This window comes from Oncorhynchus kisutch, linkage group LG22, assembly GCF_002021735.2.
Source record: "Oncorhynchus kisutch isolate 150728-3 linkage group LG22, Okis_V2, whole genome shotgun sequence".
NCBI lineage: Eukaryota > Metazoa > Chordata > Actinopteri > Salmoniformes > Salmonidae > Oncorhynchus > Oncorhynchus kisutch.
Window position 1 is genome coordinate 49,331,378 of NC_034195.2, and position 21,098 is coordinate 49,352,475.

At 42.4% G+C, this 21,098-nt stretch overlaps 2 protein-coding genes across 2 annotated transcripts in view; one reads left to right on the forward strand and one right to left on the reverse strand.

The window, feature by feature from the left end:
• The window catches only part of LOC109867242 (rab GDP dissociation inhibitor beta), a 17,499-nt gene extending 14,723 nt beyond the window's left edge, over window positions 1-2,776 (reverse strand). The window contains exons 1-2 of the mRNA XM_020456286.2: window positions 2,590-2,776; window positions 1,533-1,640 (exon numbers count right to left, since the gene is read on the reverse strand). Of these exons, the coding sequence (XP_020311875.1) occupies window positions 1,533-1,640; window positions 2,590-2,634 (153 nt within the window). The 5' untranslated portion in view covers window positions 2,635-2,776. The remainder of the gene's footprint in view (window positions 1-1,532; window positions 1,641-2,589) is intronic.
• On the forward strand, window positions 2,771-17,847 carry LOC109867240 (transcription initiation factor TFIID subunit 3). The gene is made up of 7 exons (XM_020456285.2): window positions 2,771-3,158; window positions 3,886-4,137; window positions 4,385-6,228; window positions 6,350-6,432; window positions 12,040-12,301; window positions 13,817-13,923; window positions 15,157-17,847. Exons 1-7 carry the CDS (start codon window positions 2,993-2,995, stop codon window positions 15,269-15,271), a joined length of 2,829 nt encoding a protein of 942 aa, XP_020311874.1. The 5' UTR covers window positions 2,771-2,992; the 3' UTR covers window positions 15,272-17,847.
• Window positions 17,848-21,098: the final 3,251 nt, after the last annotated feature.

Below are 21,098 nucleotides of genomic sequence, written 5' to 3' on the forward strand. Positions count from 1 at the left end.
TTCACTGTAAGGTCTACTACACCTGTTGTATTCAGCATTTCACTGTAAGGTCTACTACACCTGTTGTATTCAGCATTTCACTGTAAGGTCTACTACACCTGTTGTATTCAGCATTTCACTGTAAGGTCTACTACACCTGTTGTATTCAGCATTTCACTGTAAGGTCTACTACACCTGTTGTATTCAGCATTTCACTGTGAGGTCTACTACACCTGTTGTATTCAGCATTTCACTGTGAGGTCTACTACACCTGTTGTATTCAGCATTTCACTGTGAGGTCTACTACACCTGTTGTATTCAGCATTTCACTGTGAGGTCTACTACACCTGTTGTATTCAGCATTTCACTGTCAGGTCTACTACACCTGTTGTATTCAGCATTTCACTGCAAGGTCAACTACACCTGTTGTATTCAGCATTTCACTGTAAGGTCTACTACACCTGTTGTATTCAGCATTTCACTGTAAGGTCTACTACACCTGTTGCATTCAGCATTTCATTGTCAGGTCTACTACACCTGTTGTATTCAGCATTTCACTGTAAGGTCTACTACACCTGTTGTATTCAGCATTTCACTGTCAGGTCTACTACACCTGTTGTATTCAGCATTTCACTGTCAGGTCTACTACACCTGTTGTATTCAGCATTTCACTGTAAGGTCTACTACACCTGTTGTATTCAGCATTTCACTGTAAGGTCTACCTACACCTGTTGTATTCTGCATTTCACTGTGAGGTCTACTACACCTGTTGTATTCAGCATTTCACTGTGAGGTCTACTACACCTGTTGTATTCGGCATTTCACTGTAAGGTCTACTACACCTGTTGCATTCAGCATTTCACTGTAAGGTCTACTACACCTGTTGTATTCGGCATTTCACTGTAAGGTCTACTACACCTGTTGTATTTAGCATTTCACTGTAAGGTCTACTACACCTGTTGTATTCGGTGCACGTGACAAATGAACTTGGATTTGATTACTTAATTTCTTTGACAGTAAAACAGTGGTGTCAGTTTTTGAGTATCTCAAACTCAGCTGTGCCTCAACTATAATAATGAAATGTGACAGCATAGATAACATAACATGTCACTTACTCTATATCTGTGTGACAATCTGTGTGACAACATAGATAATAGAACATGTAACTCTATATTTGTGTGATAGCACCACATGATGTGGGCTGTTTTAGAACCACTGGTGTGTATTCATTAGTTGGATGGTTTACTACAAACAGAAAACGTTTTGCAAAGGAAACAAGTTTCTATTGGACAAATTCAGGTAGGTCCCTCCCCGTTTGGTTCCGATTGGGTTCTAGAGTAAATGGTAAACGGTATCCATTGCAAAACGTTTTGCAAAGGATGAAACGTTTTGCAACGGAATTCGAATAATGAATACAGCCCAGGTTAATACCCTTTCCACACTACTGATCTGAGTTGAGCCAATTACTGGGCTGGCCTAGTTAAGGCTTGACCAAAAGAAAAGAGGACAGGCATGATAGCATGAAAATGGTCATCTTGTGTGCCTTCGCTTACGTCTTCCAGTGGTGTGATGGAAGCGCTCTCTGCTCCATAGTACGAGTTCCTGTCCATATGAAGCACCTTCTTCCCCTTCACTGACATAATGCCAGACAGAATGCATTCCTTAGGAAATAAATAGATAGAAGTCAGATTGGTAAATTTGTTAAACAAAAAAATAAATGTATAAAAAGTGATATTTTATGTTTTAGACAGATGTTTAAAGAACAATGTAAACAGTATAACAGCTAACACCACAACTAGCTAAACTGGCTACTAGTAGCTAGCTAGTGTAGCCAACTAGCTAACGTTAGCTACATTTTACCAAAGCTTTTTTTATAACTAAACCAAGATAGACCACAGCCTGTCGTTTCCAATGTGAACACGTGAGCCATGGTGGGCAGAACAAGCAAGGAGGGGTGAAGAGTCAGGGACGTGTGAGCGATATCCTATTGGCGCGTTCTACCATCATCTGCATATTTCCGTTAGGGAACGCCTAATGTGCAATAGCTCATTTCGCCTTTGCGTTCCTTCTAAACAACAATAATTAAAATTAAATTAAAACGTTCACCAAGGGTAAAGTCTACAAAACTTGGTCCACTATGTTCATAGCATATTTTAGTTTTGGCTACAGAAAACTGTATTGAGATCAAAATCCATCTCCTCCCACTGCCCGCCAGTGGGCTTCCTCTCACTGCCATATTTGGTAGTGAGTGGAAACGCCAAGCGGATGCTTCACATTTATACATCCTGTGAAATATCTGTCTCGTTGTTCTGTGATTTTACTCTAGTTGAAAATAACAGGAAATACTAGTTATTGTACGTGAGCTGTCACTTGTTGTAGACTGTGGAAAGTATCACCACACACAGATAAAACTACTGAAAAACAAAGCAGACACATTTCTGAAAATAACTTAAAATGGATATCTAACTAAAGAGAAAGCAAGCTAATTTAGCACTAGTTAGCCATGACATTAGCCTACAGATTAGCCTACACACCTAACTGTGACATGTCATGCATGAGCATGCTTCGACTATTGGAAGTTCGTACTAATTGCTTTGTCCATTTTCTCACCGTTAATCCGGTACCGAGAACGATAACATCATATTCTTCATCCATAGCTGAGTGTCCTCCTTTACTTTATTCCTACGGTTATTTATGTCAGTGAAAATGGAATGGCTGTTTGGTAGTTGAAAAGTTTTCCGGCTGCGCAGCGTAGGTAATGATCCCTGCGAACGTACCTTTCTTCTGTGGGTTGTCCCATGTTTTTGCGCATGTCAAATCGATGGGTTTTGTCGGTGGAAACAAGATGGCGGCTCTGACAAGACCGCCAACATATTTACTCGAATAGATGTCAAAATTAACCCTCATCGAGCGTCTTGTTCGCGACCTGCATGTATTTCATGCATCATGAAGACCAGGAAGATGTTCTATAGTAGGGATTGACGAAGCCACGACCGTTACTAAAGTCAGCGTAATGTGCGAGAGCTATGCCCGCTCGCTGCTGCGTGTGTCGGTGGCGCAGATCTGCCAAGCGTTGGGCTGGGATGCGGTGCAGCTCACCGCCTGCGACCTGCTTTCCGATGTTCTGCACAGATATATCCAGCAGTTGGCCAGGGGTTGTCATCGATATTCGGAGCTCTGTAAGTACTGTATTTCTGAAATGTCTACTTGAAGTGAAAGTGATCTGGTTAGGTATTGAGTCACGTTGTTTATTCCCGGCGCTGTGACTAAGCGCCCCCTCCAACCGAGGCCTAACGTTAGTTCTAATAATATACATTTTCAGTAAACATAACCAAGCTGCTAACCAACTATGTTAGTAAGCCACATTATGTAATCAATGACCAGACTTGGTTGTGTTTGCGAGTATACATTTTCTAAGTATTGCATGTATGTAGCTGTTAGCTTAATTGTGTATGTTTTGGCCATGTGTATTTGTGTTTCTCTAAAAACCTGTCATGCTGTGTCCGACATGGTTAGCTCAGATGTCAACACAGCGGAGTGTTCAACATGGCACAGAAGGAAAACAGTGTGGTATCTCATTTTAGAATGGCTTTTAAGAAAATACTGTCCTATAAATGTAGTAGGTTTGTCAATAATTGTACAGGATGAAATGACAGAAAAGCAACTATTTGCTGAAGACATCCTAAACCATTAGCTGTTATATCTTCATTTTGGCTCAATCAAACCAGGATTTAAGAAAGAGGAGGATCTGTTTGACAAAGGAAATACTGTATGCAGACAAGTCCTGGTATGGTATGATCCTTGTTGTCCATTCAGTCTCACCCCTTGGGTTTGATCCTTGGGAAGATGCATGTAAAAGAAGGCCTTTCGTTTTGATGTCTCATGCATTCTCCTGTCTGTTCCTAGATGGGAGAACAGACCCAGTGCTGGATGACGTAGGCCAGGCATTTAGGCTGTTGGGGGTGAGTCTATCTGAGCTGGAGGACTATGTCCACAACCTGGAGCCCGTAGGGTTCGCCCAGCAGACACCCCTCTTCCCCCTCAGCAAGAACAACGTGCTGCAGTTCCCTCAGCCTGGAGTGGGGGTCCGGTGGGACGCAGAGGAGAGGAAGGACTACATTCCAGATTATATGCCACCCTTGGTCTCACTACAGGAAGGTAAGGCTGTAGCATTGTGTGTGTTTGTGTTACACAACTTACCTCTATGGAGAACAGTTGTGCATGGAGAATGTTGTGAGATAGGGAGTGATGGGGAGAGTATGCTTCTGTATTTGTGTGTTTATGGGGTTTTGTCAAACAGATAATGTTTTTATCCTTGACCTTTAATTCAATGCCAATCAGACCCTAGAAGATTTAGTGATTGATTTAACTCAGTATTATATCTCTCTCTCGTTCTCAACTGCAGAAGAGGAGGAAGCCCTGGCTGACATGGGCACCTCTGCTGAGGCCATGCAGGTCCCGCTGGACGATACCGACGAGGATATGGATGATGACGAGGCGGTGAACGATGAGAACCACCCTGTGAAGAGACACCTGGACAGCCCCGACGCCGCCATGGGTATGATGCCCACCTCCAAGAGGCCTCGCATGCACTCTGGCTTCAGCCCCGACTGGAGCATGGAGCCCAGGGAACCCCTCACCTCCCTCAACCCCCAGCGTCTTCCTCCAGGCATGATGGCCTCCCACTCTCACGACAGCCTGGGTTCAATGTCTATGTCCCCTGAGACACCTGGGCCTCCAACGTCGTTCAGACCCCAGCCAGTGACCCCCGGGAGACACTCAGATCATAAGTCACATGGCAGTCAAGGCCGCAAAGGGACCAAGGGCTCATCCCCCAGCAGGTCACGGACTAAGTCCCCCAAGGGGGTCAACGCTGGTGGGGCTATGTCAGGCAGCCCCATCCGCTCGCCCAAATCTTCCAAGGAAAGGAAAAAGTCACCTTGCCGGACCAAGAGCCCTAAAAGTCCCAAGAGCCCCAAGATAGGCTCTGGAGCCAAGTCTGGGTCTCACCCCCAGGGCAAGTCTGAGGCTCAGGTCCTTGGCCTACAGAGGATGCCCCTGTCAGCCCTCAGTGAGAGGATGGGGAAGGAGAATATCCACGTGCAGAGCCTAGAGGACCACGAGCTTGCAGGTTTCGTCTCTAGTAAACTCGTTGAACCTGGCACCAACAACGCCGATATCGACGACTCCATCGACATTGTGATCGCCAGGGCATGCGCCGAGCGGGAGCCCGACCCCTTCGCCTTCTCGTCGGGCTGCGAGTCGGAGAACGATGGCTTCTCCTCTCCCCGCAGGCTCACTATCATGGAGCCAGGAGGAATGCCTAAGCTCTCACTGGGAGCCAACACCATGGCTAAAGACCTGTCCACGCCACTACACCTCAACTCAGGTGGCGGCCCCGGGAGCTGGACCATGGACGACTCCATCAACGAGGTCATACGCAAGGTAAACCAGGGGGATCCCTCAGCAGGACAGCCCCAGGACGAATCGTACCTCTCCTCAGCGTCCGCCTCACCCCCGACGCCGGAGCCCCTCCTCAAGATGTTCCAGGAGAAGAACAAACTCGTCTCCTCGGCTGACATCAAGAAGAAACTGAAGAAGGAGCTCAAGACAAAGACAAAGATGAAGAAGAAGGAGAAAGGAGAGAAACCGAAAGATAAAGAGAGGGATAAGGACAGGGGGAAGATGAAAGAGAAGAACAAGGATAAGAACAGGGACAAGAGCAAAGATTCTTTCTCCAAAGAGGCCAAGATACCATGGAAGGACCTTGGAAACAAGGACGACCTCAGGGAACACTTCCAGGGTCAGATGTCAGGGTTTGGCAGCCCGGAGGGCTCCATGATCAAGATCAAGTCCCGCGGTGGAGGGGATGGCAGCGGCAAGAAGGAGAAGGACAAACACAAAGACAAGAAGAAGGACAAGAAGGACAAAGACAAGCGGGAGAAGGGCAAGGACAGGCAGAAGATATCCTCCCTCACCCCGTTCAGTTTGAGTGACATGCCTGTCCTGTTCAGCCCGTCGACGTGTCTCCGCATCCCCTCGATGTTGCCCCCTCTTCCCCCCATCCTCCAGGACAAGGATGTGAAGAGCAAGGAGAAGGACAAGAAGAAAGACGAGAAGAAGAAGAAGAAGAAGAAAGATAAAGACAAGGAGAAGGAAAAGGAGAGGGAGAAGGAGAGAGATAAAGAGGAGAAGAAGAAAGATAAGGAGAAGCGAGAGAAGGAAAAAGAGAAGATCAGACTAGAAAAGGTAACTTGTCTTTTCCCAGGATTGGTTTGTAGTGTAGCGTTTTATAAAACATTAGTGAAGCATCTTATGCACACACACACAATAACAACGTTGCTCCTTCTTCTTTTCCCCACTGTTCCAGGTGAGGGTGGAGACTCCAGTGACTGTCCCGTCTCCTGTCATCCCCAGGCTGACCCTGAGGGTGGGGGCTGGACAGGACAAAATGTAAGTTTCTCAATTCAAATCAATACAACTTTAATAGTCCATTCAGAAAGTATTCAGACCCCTTGACTTTTTTCACTTTTTGTTATGTTACAGCCTTATTCTATTAAATAAAAACAAATCCTCATCAGTCTACACACAATACCCCATAGTTACAAAGTGAAAACATTTTTTAAATATATTTTTTTAGACAGAAATCAATTCAAATGTATTGGTCATACACGTGTTTAGCAGATGTTATTGTGAGTGTAGCGAAATGCTTGTGCTTCTAGCTCCGACAGTGCAGTAATATCTAACATGTAATATCTAACAGTTTCACAACATGTACTCCAAAATACACCTAAATATAAGTAATACATGGATTAAGAATATATATACATATATGTCAGAGCGGCATTGGACAGTACCAGTCAAAAGTTTGGACACACCTAGTCATTCAAGGGTTTTTCTTTATTTTCACTTTTTTCTACATTGTAGAATAATAGTGAAGACATCAAAACTATGAAATAACACAAATGGAATCATCATGTAACCAAAAATGTGTTAAACAAATCAAAATATATCTTAGATTCTTCAAAGTAGCCACCCTTCTGCCTTGATGACAGCTTTGCACATTCTTGGCATTCTCTCAACCAGCTTCACCTGGAATGCTTTTCCAACAGTCTTGAAGGAGTTCCCACATATGCTGAGCACTACAAAGAGAAACTCAGCCGTGAGCTGCCCAGTGACGCGAGCCTACCGGATGAGCTAAATGCCTTTTATGCTCGCTTCGAGACAAGCAACACTGAAGTATGGATGAGCGCACCAGCTGTTCCGAACGACTGTGTGATCACTCTCTCCGTAGCCAAGACCTTTAAACAGGTCAACATTCACAAAACCGCGGGGCCAGGAGGATTACCAGGACGGACAGTACTCAAAGCATGCGCGGACCAACTGGCAAGTGTCTACACTGACATTTTCAACCTCTTCCTGACTGAGTCTGTAATACCTACATGTTTCAAACAGACCACCATAGTCCCTGTGCCCAAGAAGGCGAAGGTAACCTGCTAAATGATTACTGCCCCGTAGCAGAGTCTTTTCGTAGCAGACTCTTTCCGACTACGGCCCCATAGCATTTTTTTTATTTTACCTTCATTTAACTAGGCAAGTCAGTTAAGAACAAATTCTTATTTTCAATGATGGCCTAGGAACAGTGGGTTAACTGCCTTGTTCAGGGGCAGAACAATGGTTTTGTTTTACCTTGTCAGCTCGGGGATTCGATTTTGCAACCTTTCGGTTACTAGTCCATCGCTCTAACCACTAGGCTACCTGCTTGCCCCATTCACGTCGGTAGCCATGAAGTGCTTTGAAAGGCTGGTCATGGCTCACATCAACACCATCATGCCAGAAACCCTAGACCACTCCAATTCACATACCTTTCCCACCTGGACAAAAGGAACACCTACGAGGTTCACTGACTACAGATGAATTAGCATTCGACACCATAGTGCCCACAAAGCTCATCACTAAGCTAAGGACTCTAGCTGGTAAGGGTAGGCAACTACACATCTGTCACGCTGATCCTCAACACTGGAGCCCCTCAGGGGTGCACGCATAGTAGAGGTCGACCGATTAATCGGAATGGCCGATTTAATTAGGGCCGATTTCAAGTTTTCATAACAATCGGAAATCAGTATTTTTGGACACCGATTTTGCCGATTCTTTTAAAATATATATATTTCTTTACACCTTTTATTTAATCTTTATTTAACTAGGCAAGTCAGTTAAGAACACATTCTTATTTTCAATGACGGCCTAGGAATGGTGGGTTACCTGCCTCGTTCATGGGCAGAACGACAGATTTTCCCCTTGTCAGCTCGGGGGATCCAATCTTGCAACCTTACAGTTAACTAGTCCAACGCAATAACGACCGTTGCACTCTTTCCACTCCACAAGGAGACTGCCTGTTACGCGAATGCAGCAAGCCAAGGTAAGTTGCTAGCTAGCATTAAACTTATCTTATAAAAAACAATCAATCATAATCACTAGTTAACTACACATGGTTGATGATATTACTAGATATTATCTAGTGGGTCCTGCGTTGTGTATAATCTGACTGAGTATACAAGTATCTAAGTATCTGACTGAGCGGTGGTAGGCAGAAGCAGGCGTGTAAACATTCATTCAAACAGCACTTTCGTGCGTTTTGCCAGCAGCTCTTCGTTGTGCGTCAAGCATTGCGCTGTTTATGACTCCAAGCCTATCAACTCCCGAGATGCTGGTGTAACCGAAGTGAAATGGCTGGCTAGTTAACGCTCGCTAATAGCGTTTCAAACGTCACTCGCTCTGAGCCTTGGGGTGGTTGTTTCCCTTGCTCTGCATGGGTAACGCTGCTTCGAGGGTGGCTGTTGTCGTTGTGTTCCTGGTTCCAGCCCAGGGAGGAGCGAGGAGAGGGACGGAAGCTATACTGTTACACTGGCAATACTAAAGTGCCTATAAGAACATCCAATAGTCAAAGGTTATTGAAATACAAATGTTATAGAGGGAAAAAGTCCTATAATTCCTATAATAACTACAACCTAAAACTTCTTACCTGGGAATATTTAAGACTCATGTTAAAAGGAACCACCAACTTTCATATGTTCTCATGTTCTGAGCAAGGAATTTAAACGTTAGCTTTCTTACATAGCACATATTGCACTCTTACTTTCTTCTCCATCACTTTGTTTTTGCATTATTTAAACCAAATTCAACATGTTTCATTATTTACTTGAGGCTACATTTATTTTATTGATGTATTATATTAAGTTAAAATAAGTGTTCATTCAGTATTGTTGTAATTGTCATTATTAAAAATCAGCCGATTAATCGGTATCAGGTTTTCTGGTTCTCCAATAATCGGTATCGGCGTTGAAAAATCATAATCGGTCGACCTCTAATACATAGTCCCCTTGTGTACTCCCTGTTCACCCACGACTGTGGCCAAACACAACTCCAACACCATTAAGTTTGCTGACGACACAACAGTGACTGACAACGATGAGACGGCCTATAGGGAGGTGGTCAGAGACCTGGCAGTGTGGTGCCAAGACAACAACCTCTCCCTCAATGTGAGCAAGACAAAGGAGCTGATCGTGGACTACAGGAAAAGGAGGGCCGAACAGGCCCCCATTAATATCGACGGGGCTGCAGTGGAGCAGGTTGAGAGCTCCTTGGTGTCCACATCACCAACAAACTATCATGGTCCAAACACACCAAGACAGTTGTGAAGACCGCACGACAAAACCTTGTCCCACTCAGGAGACTGAAAAGATTTGACATGGGTCCCCAGATCCTCAAAAGGTTCTACAGCTGCACCATCGAGAGCATCCTGACAGGCATCAACGCCTGGTATGGCAACTGCTCAGCATCTGACCGTAAGGCGCAACAGAGGGTAGTGCGTACGGCCCAGTACATCACTGGGGCCAAGCTTCCTGACGTCCAGGACCTATATAATAAGCGGCGTCAGAGGAAGACCCAAAAAATTGTCTAAGACTCCAGTAATCCAAGTCATAGACTGTTCTCTCTGCTACCGCACGGCAAGCGGTACCGGATCGCCAAGTCTAGGAACCAAAAGCGTCCTTAACGGCTTCTACCCCCAAGCCATAAGACTGCTGAACAATTAATGAAATGGCCACCCAGACATTGTAAATCAATGTAAATAGTTTCTCTTTTTCCCCCCCTTTGTTTTTACACTGCTGCTACTCGCTGTTTATTATCTATGCATAGTCACTTTAGAAATTACCTCGACTAACCTGTACACCCGCACATTGACTCGGTACCGGTACCCCCAGTATATAGCCTCATTATTGTTATGTTATTTTCTTGTTAATTTTTTACTTTAAAAAAATATGTTTTGTTACAGAAATACTTTTAGTTAATTTAGTAAATATTTTCTTAACTCTGTTTCTTGAACTGCATTGTTGGTTATTAAGGGCTTGTAAGTAAGTATTTCACGGTTGTATTCGGCGCATTGACTTGTTGGCTGCTTTTCCTTCACTCTGCGGTCCAACTTATCCTAAACCATCTCAATTGAGTTAAAGTCAGGTGATTGTTGATGCCAGGTCATCGCTGCAGAATTATGTGGTAGCCATGCTGGTTATGTGTGCCTTGAATTCTAAATAAATCACAGACAGTGTTACCAGCAAAGCCTCCTCCTCCATGCTTCACAGTGGCAACCACACATTCGAGATCATGCGTTCACCTACTCGGCGTCTCACAAAGACACGGCGGTTGGAACCAAAAATCTCTAACTTGGACTCCAGACCAAAGGACAAATTTCCACCGGTTTAATGTCCATTGCTCGTGTTTCTTGGCCCAAGCAAGTCTCCTCTTCTTAATGGTGTCCTTTTAGTAGTGGTTTCTTTGCAGCAATTTGACCATGAAGGCCTGATTCACGCAGTCTCCTCTGAACAGTTGATATTGAGATGTGTCTCTTACTTGAAGCATTTATTTGGGGTGAAATCTGAGGCTGGTAGCTAATGAACGTATCCTCTGCAACAGAGGTAACTCTGGGTCTTCCTTTCCTGTGGCGGTCCTCATGAGAGCCAGTTTCATCATAGCGCTTGATGGCTTTTGCGACTGCACTTGAATAAACTTTCAAAGTTCTTGACATTTTCCATATTGACTGACCATCATGTCTTATAGTAATGAGGGACTGTCGTTTCTCTTTGCTTATTTGAGCTATTCTTGTCATAATATTGACTTGTCTTTTACCAAATAGGGTTATCTTCTGTATACCACCCCTACCTTGTCACAACACAACTGATTGGCTCAAATGCATTTAGAAGGAAAGAAATTCCACAAATGAACTTTTTAAGAAGGAACACGTGGTAATTGAAATGTATTCCAGGTGACTACCTAATGAAGTTGTTTGAGAGAATGCCAAGAGTGTGCAAACTTTGAAAAATCTCAAATTTATTTTGATTTAACACTTTTGGTTATTACGTGATTCCATATGTGTTATTTCATAGCTTTAATGTCTTCACTATTATTCTACAATGTAAAAAAAAAAAAAAACCCTGGAATGAGTAGGTGTGTCCAAACTATTGACTGGTGTATGTAGGTAAATCTGTTCTATGTGGCACAATTTCTATGCTTCCCATTCTTAAGTTACATTTTTGTGTCTTTTACTTTTGATTTTGTACACCAGCTTCAAACATTTGAAAATACAATATTTTTAGGTTATTGAAAATAGATTTCACAGCGGTTCAGATGGTACAATGATCATCTACACTATACATTGCTTGTTTTTTGTCACAAATTGAAATTATGCGAACTTTTAGATTTTTAGTAACCAGGAAATGCTGAGCAATTTCTACATATTGCACCTTTTTAACTTAATTTGGCTGAGGCATTCAGCTGCATCAAACATGTATAGCACACACTGACACAGGAGTAATTATACATAGATGTACAAAACAAGTGCTGTTGCTGGTCCTATGTGGTTCAGGGCCTCTAATTTTGACCCCCATGAAGTCATTTCTCATTGGCTCTGTTCTGATGTCTCTCTCTTTCTCTCTCTTTCTCTCTCTTTCTCTCTCTCTCTCTCTTTCTGTCTCTCTCTCTCTCTCTCTTTCTGCCTATCTCCAGAGTTATCAGCAAGGTGGTCTTGAATTCCGAGCCTCCGCCACCGCCTAAGATGCCAGCTCCTAAGACCCCCGCCGCCAAATCTGGACCCGGCAATCGCCTTCAGCTGCCGCCACCACCTCCAATCCTCCCTGCAATACCCTCGTTGGCACCCCCTGCATCCCATCTTCCCCCTGACAGCCCTCCCCCTGCCATGCTCTCCCCCGCATCCTCCGGCAAAACATGTGTACGCAGCGTGGTCACTGAAACTGTCAAGACATATGTGGTGAGTGCCATGCCACTATATTACTCATGTATCTCTCCTGACTATTCTGTCTTCCTGTGGGACCCCCTTAATCACTCATATACAGCTCATTTTTAAAAACGTATTTCACCTTTATTTAACCAGGTAGGCTAGTTGAGAACACCTTTATTTAACCAGGTAGGCTAGTTGAGAACACATTTATTTAACCAGGTAGGCCAGTTGAGAACACCTTTATTTAACCAGGTAGGCCAGTTGAGAACACCTTTTATTTAACCAGGTAGGCTAGTTGAGAACACCTTTATTTAACCAGGTAGGCTAGTTGAGAACACCTTTATTTAACCAGGTAGGCTAGTTGAGAACACCTTTATTTAACCAGGTAGGCTAGTTGAGAACACCTTTATTTAACCAGGTAGGCCAGTTGAGAACAAGTTCTCATTTACAACTGTGACCTGGCCAAGATAAAGCAAAGCAGCGCGACACAAACAACACAACACAGAGTTACACATGGAATAAACAAACGTACAGTCAATAACGCAATAGAAAAATATACATGCAGTGAGTGCAAATGTAATTAGATTAGGGAGGAAAAGGCAATAAATAGGCCATAGTGGCAAAATAATTTAAACTTAGCAATTAAACACTGGAGTGATAGATGTGTAGAAGATGAATGTGCAAGTAGAGATACCAGGGTGCAAAGGAGAGAGAAAAAAACAATATTTGGATGAGGTAGTTGGGTGGGCTATTTACAGATGGGCTGTGTACAGGTGCAATGATCGGTAAGCTGCTCTGACAGCTGATGCTTAAAGTTAGTGAGGGACATGTGGCTGGAAACATGTCTTTCTACTCCTATGTGCATTGAAATATGTTTTTATTGAAGAAGCACAACTGCAGTATACATAGTCTTGAGCATGTTCTCCATTGCTCCGGATAGTAACAGGTAATGGATATACGCTGTGTATACCAAACATTAGGAATAGCTCACTAATATCGAGTTGAACCCCCTTTAGACCTCAGAACAGCCTCCATTCATCAGGGCTCTACAAGGTGTCAAAAGCATTCCACGTCAATGCTGGCTCAAGTTGGCCTCCCACAGTTGTGTCAAGTTGGCTGGATGTCCTTTTGGTGATGGACCATTCTTGATACACACTGGAAATTGTTGAGCAGTGTTGCAGTTCTTGACACAAATTGCCTGGCACTTACTACCATACCCTGTTCAAAGGCACTTAAATCGTTTGTCTTGCCCATTCACCCTCTGAATGGCACACAGACAATCCATGTCTCAATTGTCTCAAGGCTTAAAAATCATCCTTAACTTGTCTCCTCCCCTTCATCTACACGGATTGAAGTGGATTTAACAAGTGACATCAATAAGGGATCATTACTTTCACCTGGATTCACCTAGGAAAGAGCAGATGTTCCTAATGTTTTGTACACTCAGTGTACATAGGCATACATAATAAACACCTTTTATTTTCTGTGATGCCTATTCTTATTGTACTCCTGAGTGTCTTGTTGCTAATGTTGTTTCCCCTGTAGGTCCGTGATGAGTGGGGAAATAAGGTCTGGATCTGTCCTGGCTGTAACAAGCCTGACGACGGCAGTCCCATGATTGGCTGTGATGACTGTGATGACTGGTACCACTGGTAAGAGAGGTTTGGATTCATTTATCCAGCCATTAATTCATTTTTTAAAATTAATTTGTTAATTTGTTTGTTAATTCATTCATTTACTGTAGAACTATAGTGAGGAACATTGACTAGTTGTTGATGTAGAACCATAGTGAGGAACATTGACTAGTTGTTACTGTAAAACCATAGTGAGGAACATTGACTAGTTATTACTGTAAAACCATAGTGAGGAACATTGACTAGTTGATGTTGTTGACTAGTTGGAACATTGACTAGTTATTACTGTAGACATATAGTTATGAACATTGACTAGTTGTTGCTGTAGAACCATAGTGAGGAACATTGACTAGTTATTACTGTAGAACCATAGTGAGAAACATTGACTAGTTATTACTGTAAAACCATAGTGAGGAACATTGACTAGTTATTACTGTAAAACCATAGTGAGGAACATTGACTAGTTGTTGTTGTAGAACCATAGTGAGGAACATTGACTAGTTGGTGCTGTAGACCCATAGTGAGGAACATTGACTAGTTATTGCTGTAGAACCATAGTGAGGAACATTGACTAGTTGATGTTGTTGACTAGTTGGAACATTGACTAGTTGTTACTGTAAAACCATAGTGAGGAACATTGACTAGTTATTACTGTAGAACCATAGTGAGGAACATTGACTAGTTATTACTGTAAAACCATAGTGAGGAACATTGACTAGTTGTTGTTGTAGAACCATAGTGAGGAACATTGACTAGTTGTTGTTGTAGAACCATAGTGAGGAACATTGACTGGTTATTACTGTAGAACCATAGTGAGGAACATTGACTAGTTATTACTGTAAAACCATAGTGAGGAACATTGACTAGTTATTACTGTAAAACCATAGTGAGGAACATTGACTGGTTATTACTGTAGAACCATAGTGAGGAACATTGACTAGTTATTACTGTAAAACCATAGTGAGGAACATTGACTAGTTATTACTGTAAAACCATAGTGAGGAACATTGACTAGTTGGTGCTGTAGAACCATAGTGAGGAACATTGACTAGTTATTACTGTAGAACCATAGTGAGGAACATTGACTAGTTGATGCTGTTGACTAGTTTGGAACATTGACTGGTTGTAACCTAAAGAATACAACTTATGCTACGCTGTGGAAAGCTGATCTACTCTTACTATGTCTCTCTTTTGGATCATTCCATCTTCCCTCCTTTTTATCACTCACTGATTCCATCTTTCTCCCCCCAGGCCTTGTGTCGGGATGGTCTCGGCCCCTCCCGAGGACCAACAGTGGTTTTGTGTGAAGTGTGCCGGCAAGAAAAAGGACAAAAAACACAAGAAGAGGAAACACAAAGTGCATTGAGAGAGACGATGCAAAACATAGGACTTAGGACTGTTCATTCGCTGGACTGACTGCTTCTTCAAGCCATCCTCTTGGAACACTCCGGGCACTGCTGTAAACAAAGACAGAAAGAAAAGTTTGAAAAACATGACAGATGAGACATTCACACCTCCTGATGACTTTAGTTAATGACATGATGAGCCAATGATATGATAGCGCCCGTGTATGACTGTAGGAAACAAAGAAATACAGACTCTTTAACCAGCACATGTCCAACCGCCGTTCTGTGGGTTCCATGGTTACGACGCTTCCTTCCCCTCCCTTCTGTAAAGTGTTTTGGGGAGGGGGGTGCTTTTAAGTCTGCGTCCTGGTTTTCTACCCTTCTGTCTGTGGGCACTAGCACTCCACATCATGGATATCTAACCAAGTGTGCACTTGCACAGTCCCTTTCATGGATTGAACAATCTCTTAGAGTGTGCACTTGCACACTTGGGTAGATAATCAGGACGCAGCCTCCTGTTGATGTGAGAGCCCAGCGTTCAGGAAGGAATGTTCAGGTGCTCTAATGTCGTCATGGAGATCATGCTTTTCAATCATCATGGCTTCAAACAGATAATTGTTGAGTTCAGTGTTGTCAAAGAGAACAGGGTATAGAGAGAAGTCTACATTCATCTTGTTGTTGTTTACCTTAGTAATGTCATAGCCTGGTCCCAGATCTGTGTGTGCTCTCTTGCCAATTCTGATGGCTATTGTCTTGAGTTGGAGACAGCAAGACAATACAAACACATCTGGGAACCAGGCTAGTATTGTCACATAAAAGGAGGTCAATAATATCAAACTGAATGACAGATTCAGATCCTGTTTAAAATCCCCCCTCTCAGTTTTCTGCTGCAGTATCCTAAAATATGTCATGTATTGTCCCCTACGTATTTATTGAGAAAGTGAAGCTAAAACTTTTTTAATGTGACTCTATGCTCCAGCATTTTGGATTTGAGATCAAATATTTTATATGTGGTGATGACAGAATGTCCTATTTTATTTTAGGGTATTTTCATACATATCTGTTTTACCGTTGAGAAATGAATGCACTTTACGTATCTAGTCCGCCCATTTGAATTCCGACAAATTCACTTATAGTGTATTACATTTAGTCAAAACTTGGACTATTTGTTTCCATATTTCTAGCACACAATGACTACATAAAGCTTGTGACTCTACAAGCGGGTCGGATGCATTTGCAGTTTGTTTTGGCTGTGTTTCTGATTATGTTGTGTCCAATAGAAAGCTATGGTAAATAATGTATTGTGTCACTTTTTATTTTAAATAAGAATAGAATATTTTACATTCATGTGGATGCTACCATGGGTACGGATAATCATGACTTGAGTCGTGAATAATAATGAGTGAGAAAGTTATATTCACAAAGATCATGCCCCCAAAACACGCTAACCTCTTAACCATTAACAAAAACAGGTGTTATGATATGTATGCCTGTAACTTTCTCGCTCATCATGATTCAGGATTCATTCAGGACTCTCTGTAACCATGGTAGCATCCACATTCATGTAGTTGTGTTAAGAAAGCATTATATTCTTATTTACAATTAAAAGAGGCTCCAAAATGACACAACATTGTTTACCATTAATTTAATTTCTATTGGAACACAACATAATCTGAAACACAAACTAAACAAACTGCAAATGCATCCAACAAGTTTGTAGAGTCACAAACTTGATGTAGTCATTGTGTGCTAGGAATAATGGGACTAAATACTAAACTTTTGACTAAATGTAACACTATAAGTTAATTTGTCCAAATACTGTATTTGTCATGACAACTTCAAATGGGGGGGGGGGGACTAAATGCATAAAGTGCTTATATTTCTAAACAGGAAAACAGATTTATGAAAATACCCTCAAATAAAAAGTGACATTCTCTACTGTTGCCTCATATAAAACATTTGATCTCAAATCCAAAATGCTGGAGTATAGGGCCAAATGTCAAAGTTTTAGCTTCCCTGTCCAAATAAATACGTAGGGGATAGTATATAAAGCCACGTGCATTTTGTTCTTAGGACTTTTATTCTAATTTGTTAAATCCATTTCCAGATGATTGGTTTTTAACTTGAATAATTTTCAGTGATTTCTGTATATATTTTATTTTTAATGAAAGTTTGTATTTTTTATTTTTCATATAAATTGTCTCCAAATCAGTTCTACAGTAGCTGTGCTCATTGTAAAGGTATCTAATTTTGCTGATATTTCATATATTAAAGCCTAACAGTCTCTGTTAACTACACATAAATCTCATTGCCATCCTAAAAAATGGAAAGAGTAGTTGGTCATCTTCATCTGTACCCAAGTTCTCTGTAGGCATCTGTCCTTGTTTCCATGATTCAAGTTGAGATCCCACTTCTATCTAACATTGTGCATTTTATTTTACATTGATTGTTCTGTGTGCAATCCTCACCCTTTTGCCCTAAGATACGTTTTTCTTAGTTTGTTTTGATGCATTTAATTCATGAAAATACAGTGGAAATATTTTAACAAAACCGAAGTTGAATTTGTTAAATGAATCTGAAATGTTTGGATAAGGAAGCAGTGTGTCATTTTTTTTGTTGTTGCTGTCATTTGGATTTAAATTTGTCTGAGGAGTATGGAGTCATACAGCCCAAAATAAGTCGTTTCCTCTCCCTTGTCCACAGTCCCCTTCCATAAGGAGTTGGCAAGAGATTAAACAGACTGGCACCCAGAAGTCTAGTGGATAATATACAAGAAACACCTCATATAGAGTGTTCAAGTGGAGCCTACTAGAATGTTCAAGTAGTAGAATCTAGCGCAGAGCGTTTACGTAGAGTCTAAAGCCTAGTGTAAACTTACAAGTAGTAGAATCTAGCGCAGAGCGTTTACGTAGAGTCTAAAGCCTAGTGTAAACTTACAAGTAGTAGAATCTAGCGCAGAGCGTTTACGTAGAGTCTAAAGCCTAGTGTAAACTTACAAGTAGTAGAATCTAGCGCAGAGCGTTTACGTAGAGTCTAAAGCCTAGTGTAAACTTACAAGTAGTAGAATCTAGCGCAGAGCGTTTACGTAGAGTCTAAAGCCTAGTGTAAACTTACAAGTAACACTTTACTTAAAGCTGACGGGTAAAATACTTTATTATTTGCTGAAGACATATATGATCCTTCATAATGTCTTTATAAGACTTAAAAATCCAAGGGTAGGTAGAATGTTTTAAGAAGTAATGTCTTCCTGGTGTGGTAATACACAGTATTTAGCCAATTTAAAAGGTCTGTCCGGCACTATACAGCACAGTTTATATGTTCCATTACACAGCAATTCTTCAAATTTTGCATTTCTCCATATGACCACATGGTGTCATTCTTAATGCAGGTACTGGCAGACTTCTTCACATGCCCCGACATTGAGTGTGGAGCTCTTATCCAATGTTGGATTCCGGGGTGTGAAGAAGTGGAATTCATTTTGTGCATAGAATGCTGTAGAAACCATGTGGAACGTCTCTGAGGAATAGTTTGGCCCCGAGCTGACAAGGTAAAATTCTGTCGTTCTACCCACTGTTCCCCGGGCGCCGTGGATGTCGATTCAAGGCAGCCTCCCGCACCTCTCTGATTCAGACGGGTTGGGTTAAATGTGGAATAGACATTTCAGTTGAATGCATTCAGTTGTACAACTGACTAGGTATCCCCCTTTCACTTTCTGCAATTTGAACTGTTAATTAAAGTCCAGTAGCTTTTGTAGTGTCTGTCTTTAAGCCCACATGATGCAACCACAGTGCCATGGGATTGCAATAGACGAGTAAATAGATTTTCTGATTGGACCATAATGAGGCCTATATCATGCAGGGAACTATTTTGTTGCTACCCATCTGTCTAGGTAAAAAATGGCATGTGCTGTTGGCAATGTTTGATTTTGAAGAAAGCACAAAAATATTTTAGAAAAGTTTTATTTTTTTGTTCATCTTGCCAAATCCTATGGCCCTTCACTTCACAGGTCAAATAACTATATACAGCCACCCAGTGAATAGGGACTGGGTTTTTGTTTTGCCGTCGTTAATAGGATACGTGTTAATGTTACATTTGCTCTCCAGATCTCTCATCCTTTTATATACAATATATAACCGTTCCTGTGACAATAATAGGAATAGCAACACCATGCAAGCAGTGAAATCATCACCATAGTAACAGGCAGTATTTTTTTAACCTCTCGTCTCTCCATGAGTTAGGAGGCAATTGGTTTGTAACTTGGATCGTGATGACATTTAAAACCAGAATCTGTCATCTGTACTCCAATGGGTCTATAATATATTATTAATTGATTGCACCTTTAAGGAGATACCTACACTATTCCTTTCTTCTCTATCTCTGCTTGTCTGGCTGTCTCTCTCTGCCTGTCTGGCTGTGTCTCTCTGCCTGTCTGGCTGTGTCTCTCTCTGCCTGTATGGCTGTGTCTCTCTCTGCCTGTCTGGCTGTGTCTCTCTCTGCCTGTCTGGCTGTGTCACTCTGCCTGTATGGCTGTGTCTCTCTGCCTGTCTGGCTGTCTCTCTCTGCCTGTCTGGCTGTGTCTCTCTCTGCCTGTCTGGCTGTCTCTCTCTGCCTGTCTGGCTGTGTCTCTCTCTGCCTGTCTGGCTGTGTCTGTCTCTGCCTGTATGGCTATGTCTCTCTCTGCCTGTCTGGCTGTGTCTCTCTCTGCCTGTCTGGCTGTGTCTCTCTCTGCCTGTCTGGCTGTGTCTCTCTCTGCCTGTCTGGCTGTGTCTCTCTCTGCCTGTCTGTCTCTCTCTCTGCCTGTCTGCCTGTCTATCTCTCTGCCTGACTGTCTCTCTGCCTATCTGTCTCTCTCTCTGTCAGTCTGTATGCATGCCTGCCTGTCTGTCTCTCTGTCAGTCTGTATGCCTGCCTCTCTGCCTGTCTGTCTGTCTCTCTGCCTGTCTGTATGCCTGCCTGTCTGTCACAACCCGGTACATCTCATGCTGGGGGTTTCATTTTGGTCTATTTTAGGCTGCTTGAGTCAGATGATTTGGGCTCCAAATCTTGTTGAAATCTTCACAGTAAATTGAAATATTTGGCCAGGCAGAAAGCAGAACTGATGCACTATACTGTCATGCTTGGGCTGTGTTGTGTTGTATGGGTGGTGGGTGGGTGGCTAGTGTAGGTGAGTGCTAAAAATGTAATGGCGTTTAGAGAGTGTTATGAGATAAAGAGTGAAAGTGTGTGTGTGTGTGCCACAGCTGGCCCTCGATGGGAAAGAGACAGTCTTCTGATGTGAAGAAGTCTGAAAGGAAGTGAAACAGGACCTTGGAAAAAGAGAAGTGAAAAGTGTTCTCTTGCAAGATAAGCTCTGTGCTTTGTACAGATAACTAAAAACGTGTTTTAATGGCGGCTCTCTGCCAGCTTCATCAGGTTATACAACACCATGCATTCAATGAACAATACATAGATCATTGAATGTGTAAACATTTCCCTCAAATGCCTTTCTTTATAGAAAGTGTGGTATGCTCAGATGTGCTTATAAAAAGCCAGGAAACATTATACAGTGTGTGCAGGGTTTAAGTCAAGTCACTGTGACAGAAAGTGTAAACAGAGGGAGAGAGCGAGACAGAGAGTAAGTGGTGTAAACAAGTTTGGCATTTGAAATTGAACTGGACTTTTTACAAGCTCTTCCCTGCTAATGTAAGAGTCATATCAATGTCGAGCATATCCTTTCTTACAAGCAAACCGTTTCCTCTCCCATGTGACATGTGAGACCTTTGGAGATGTATTGGAGATGTGTGAGACCTACAGGGAGATGTGTGAGACCTACAGGGAGATGTATTGGAGATGTGTGAGACCTACAGG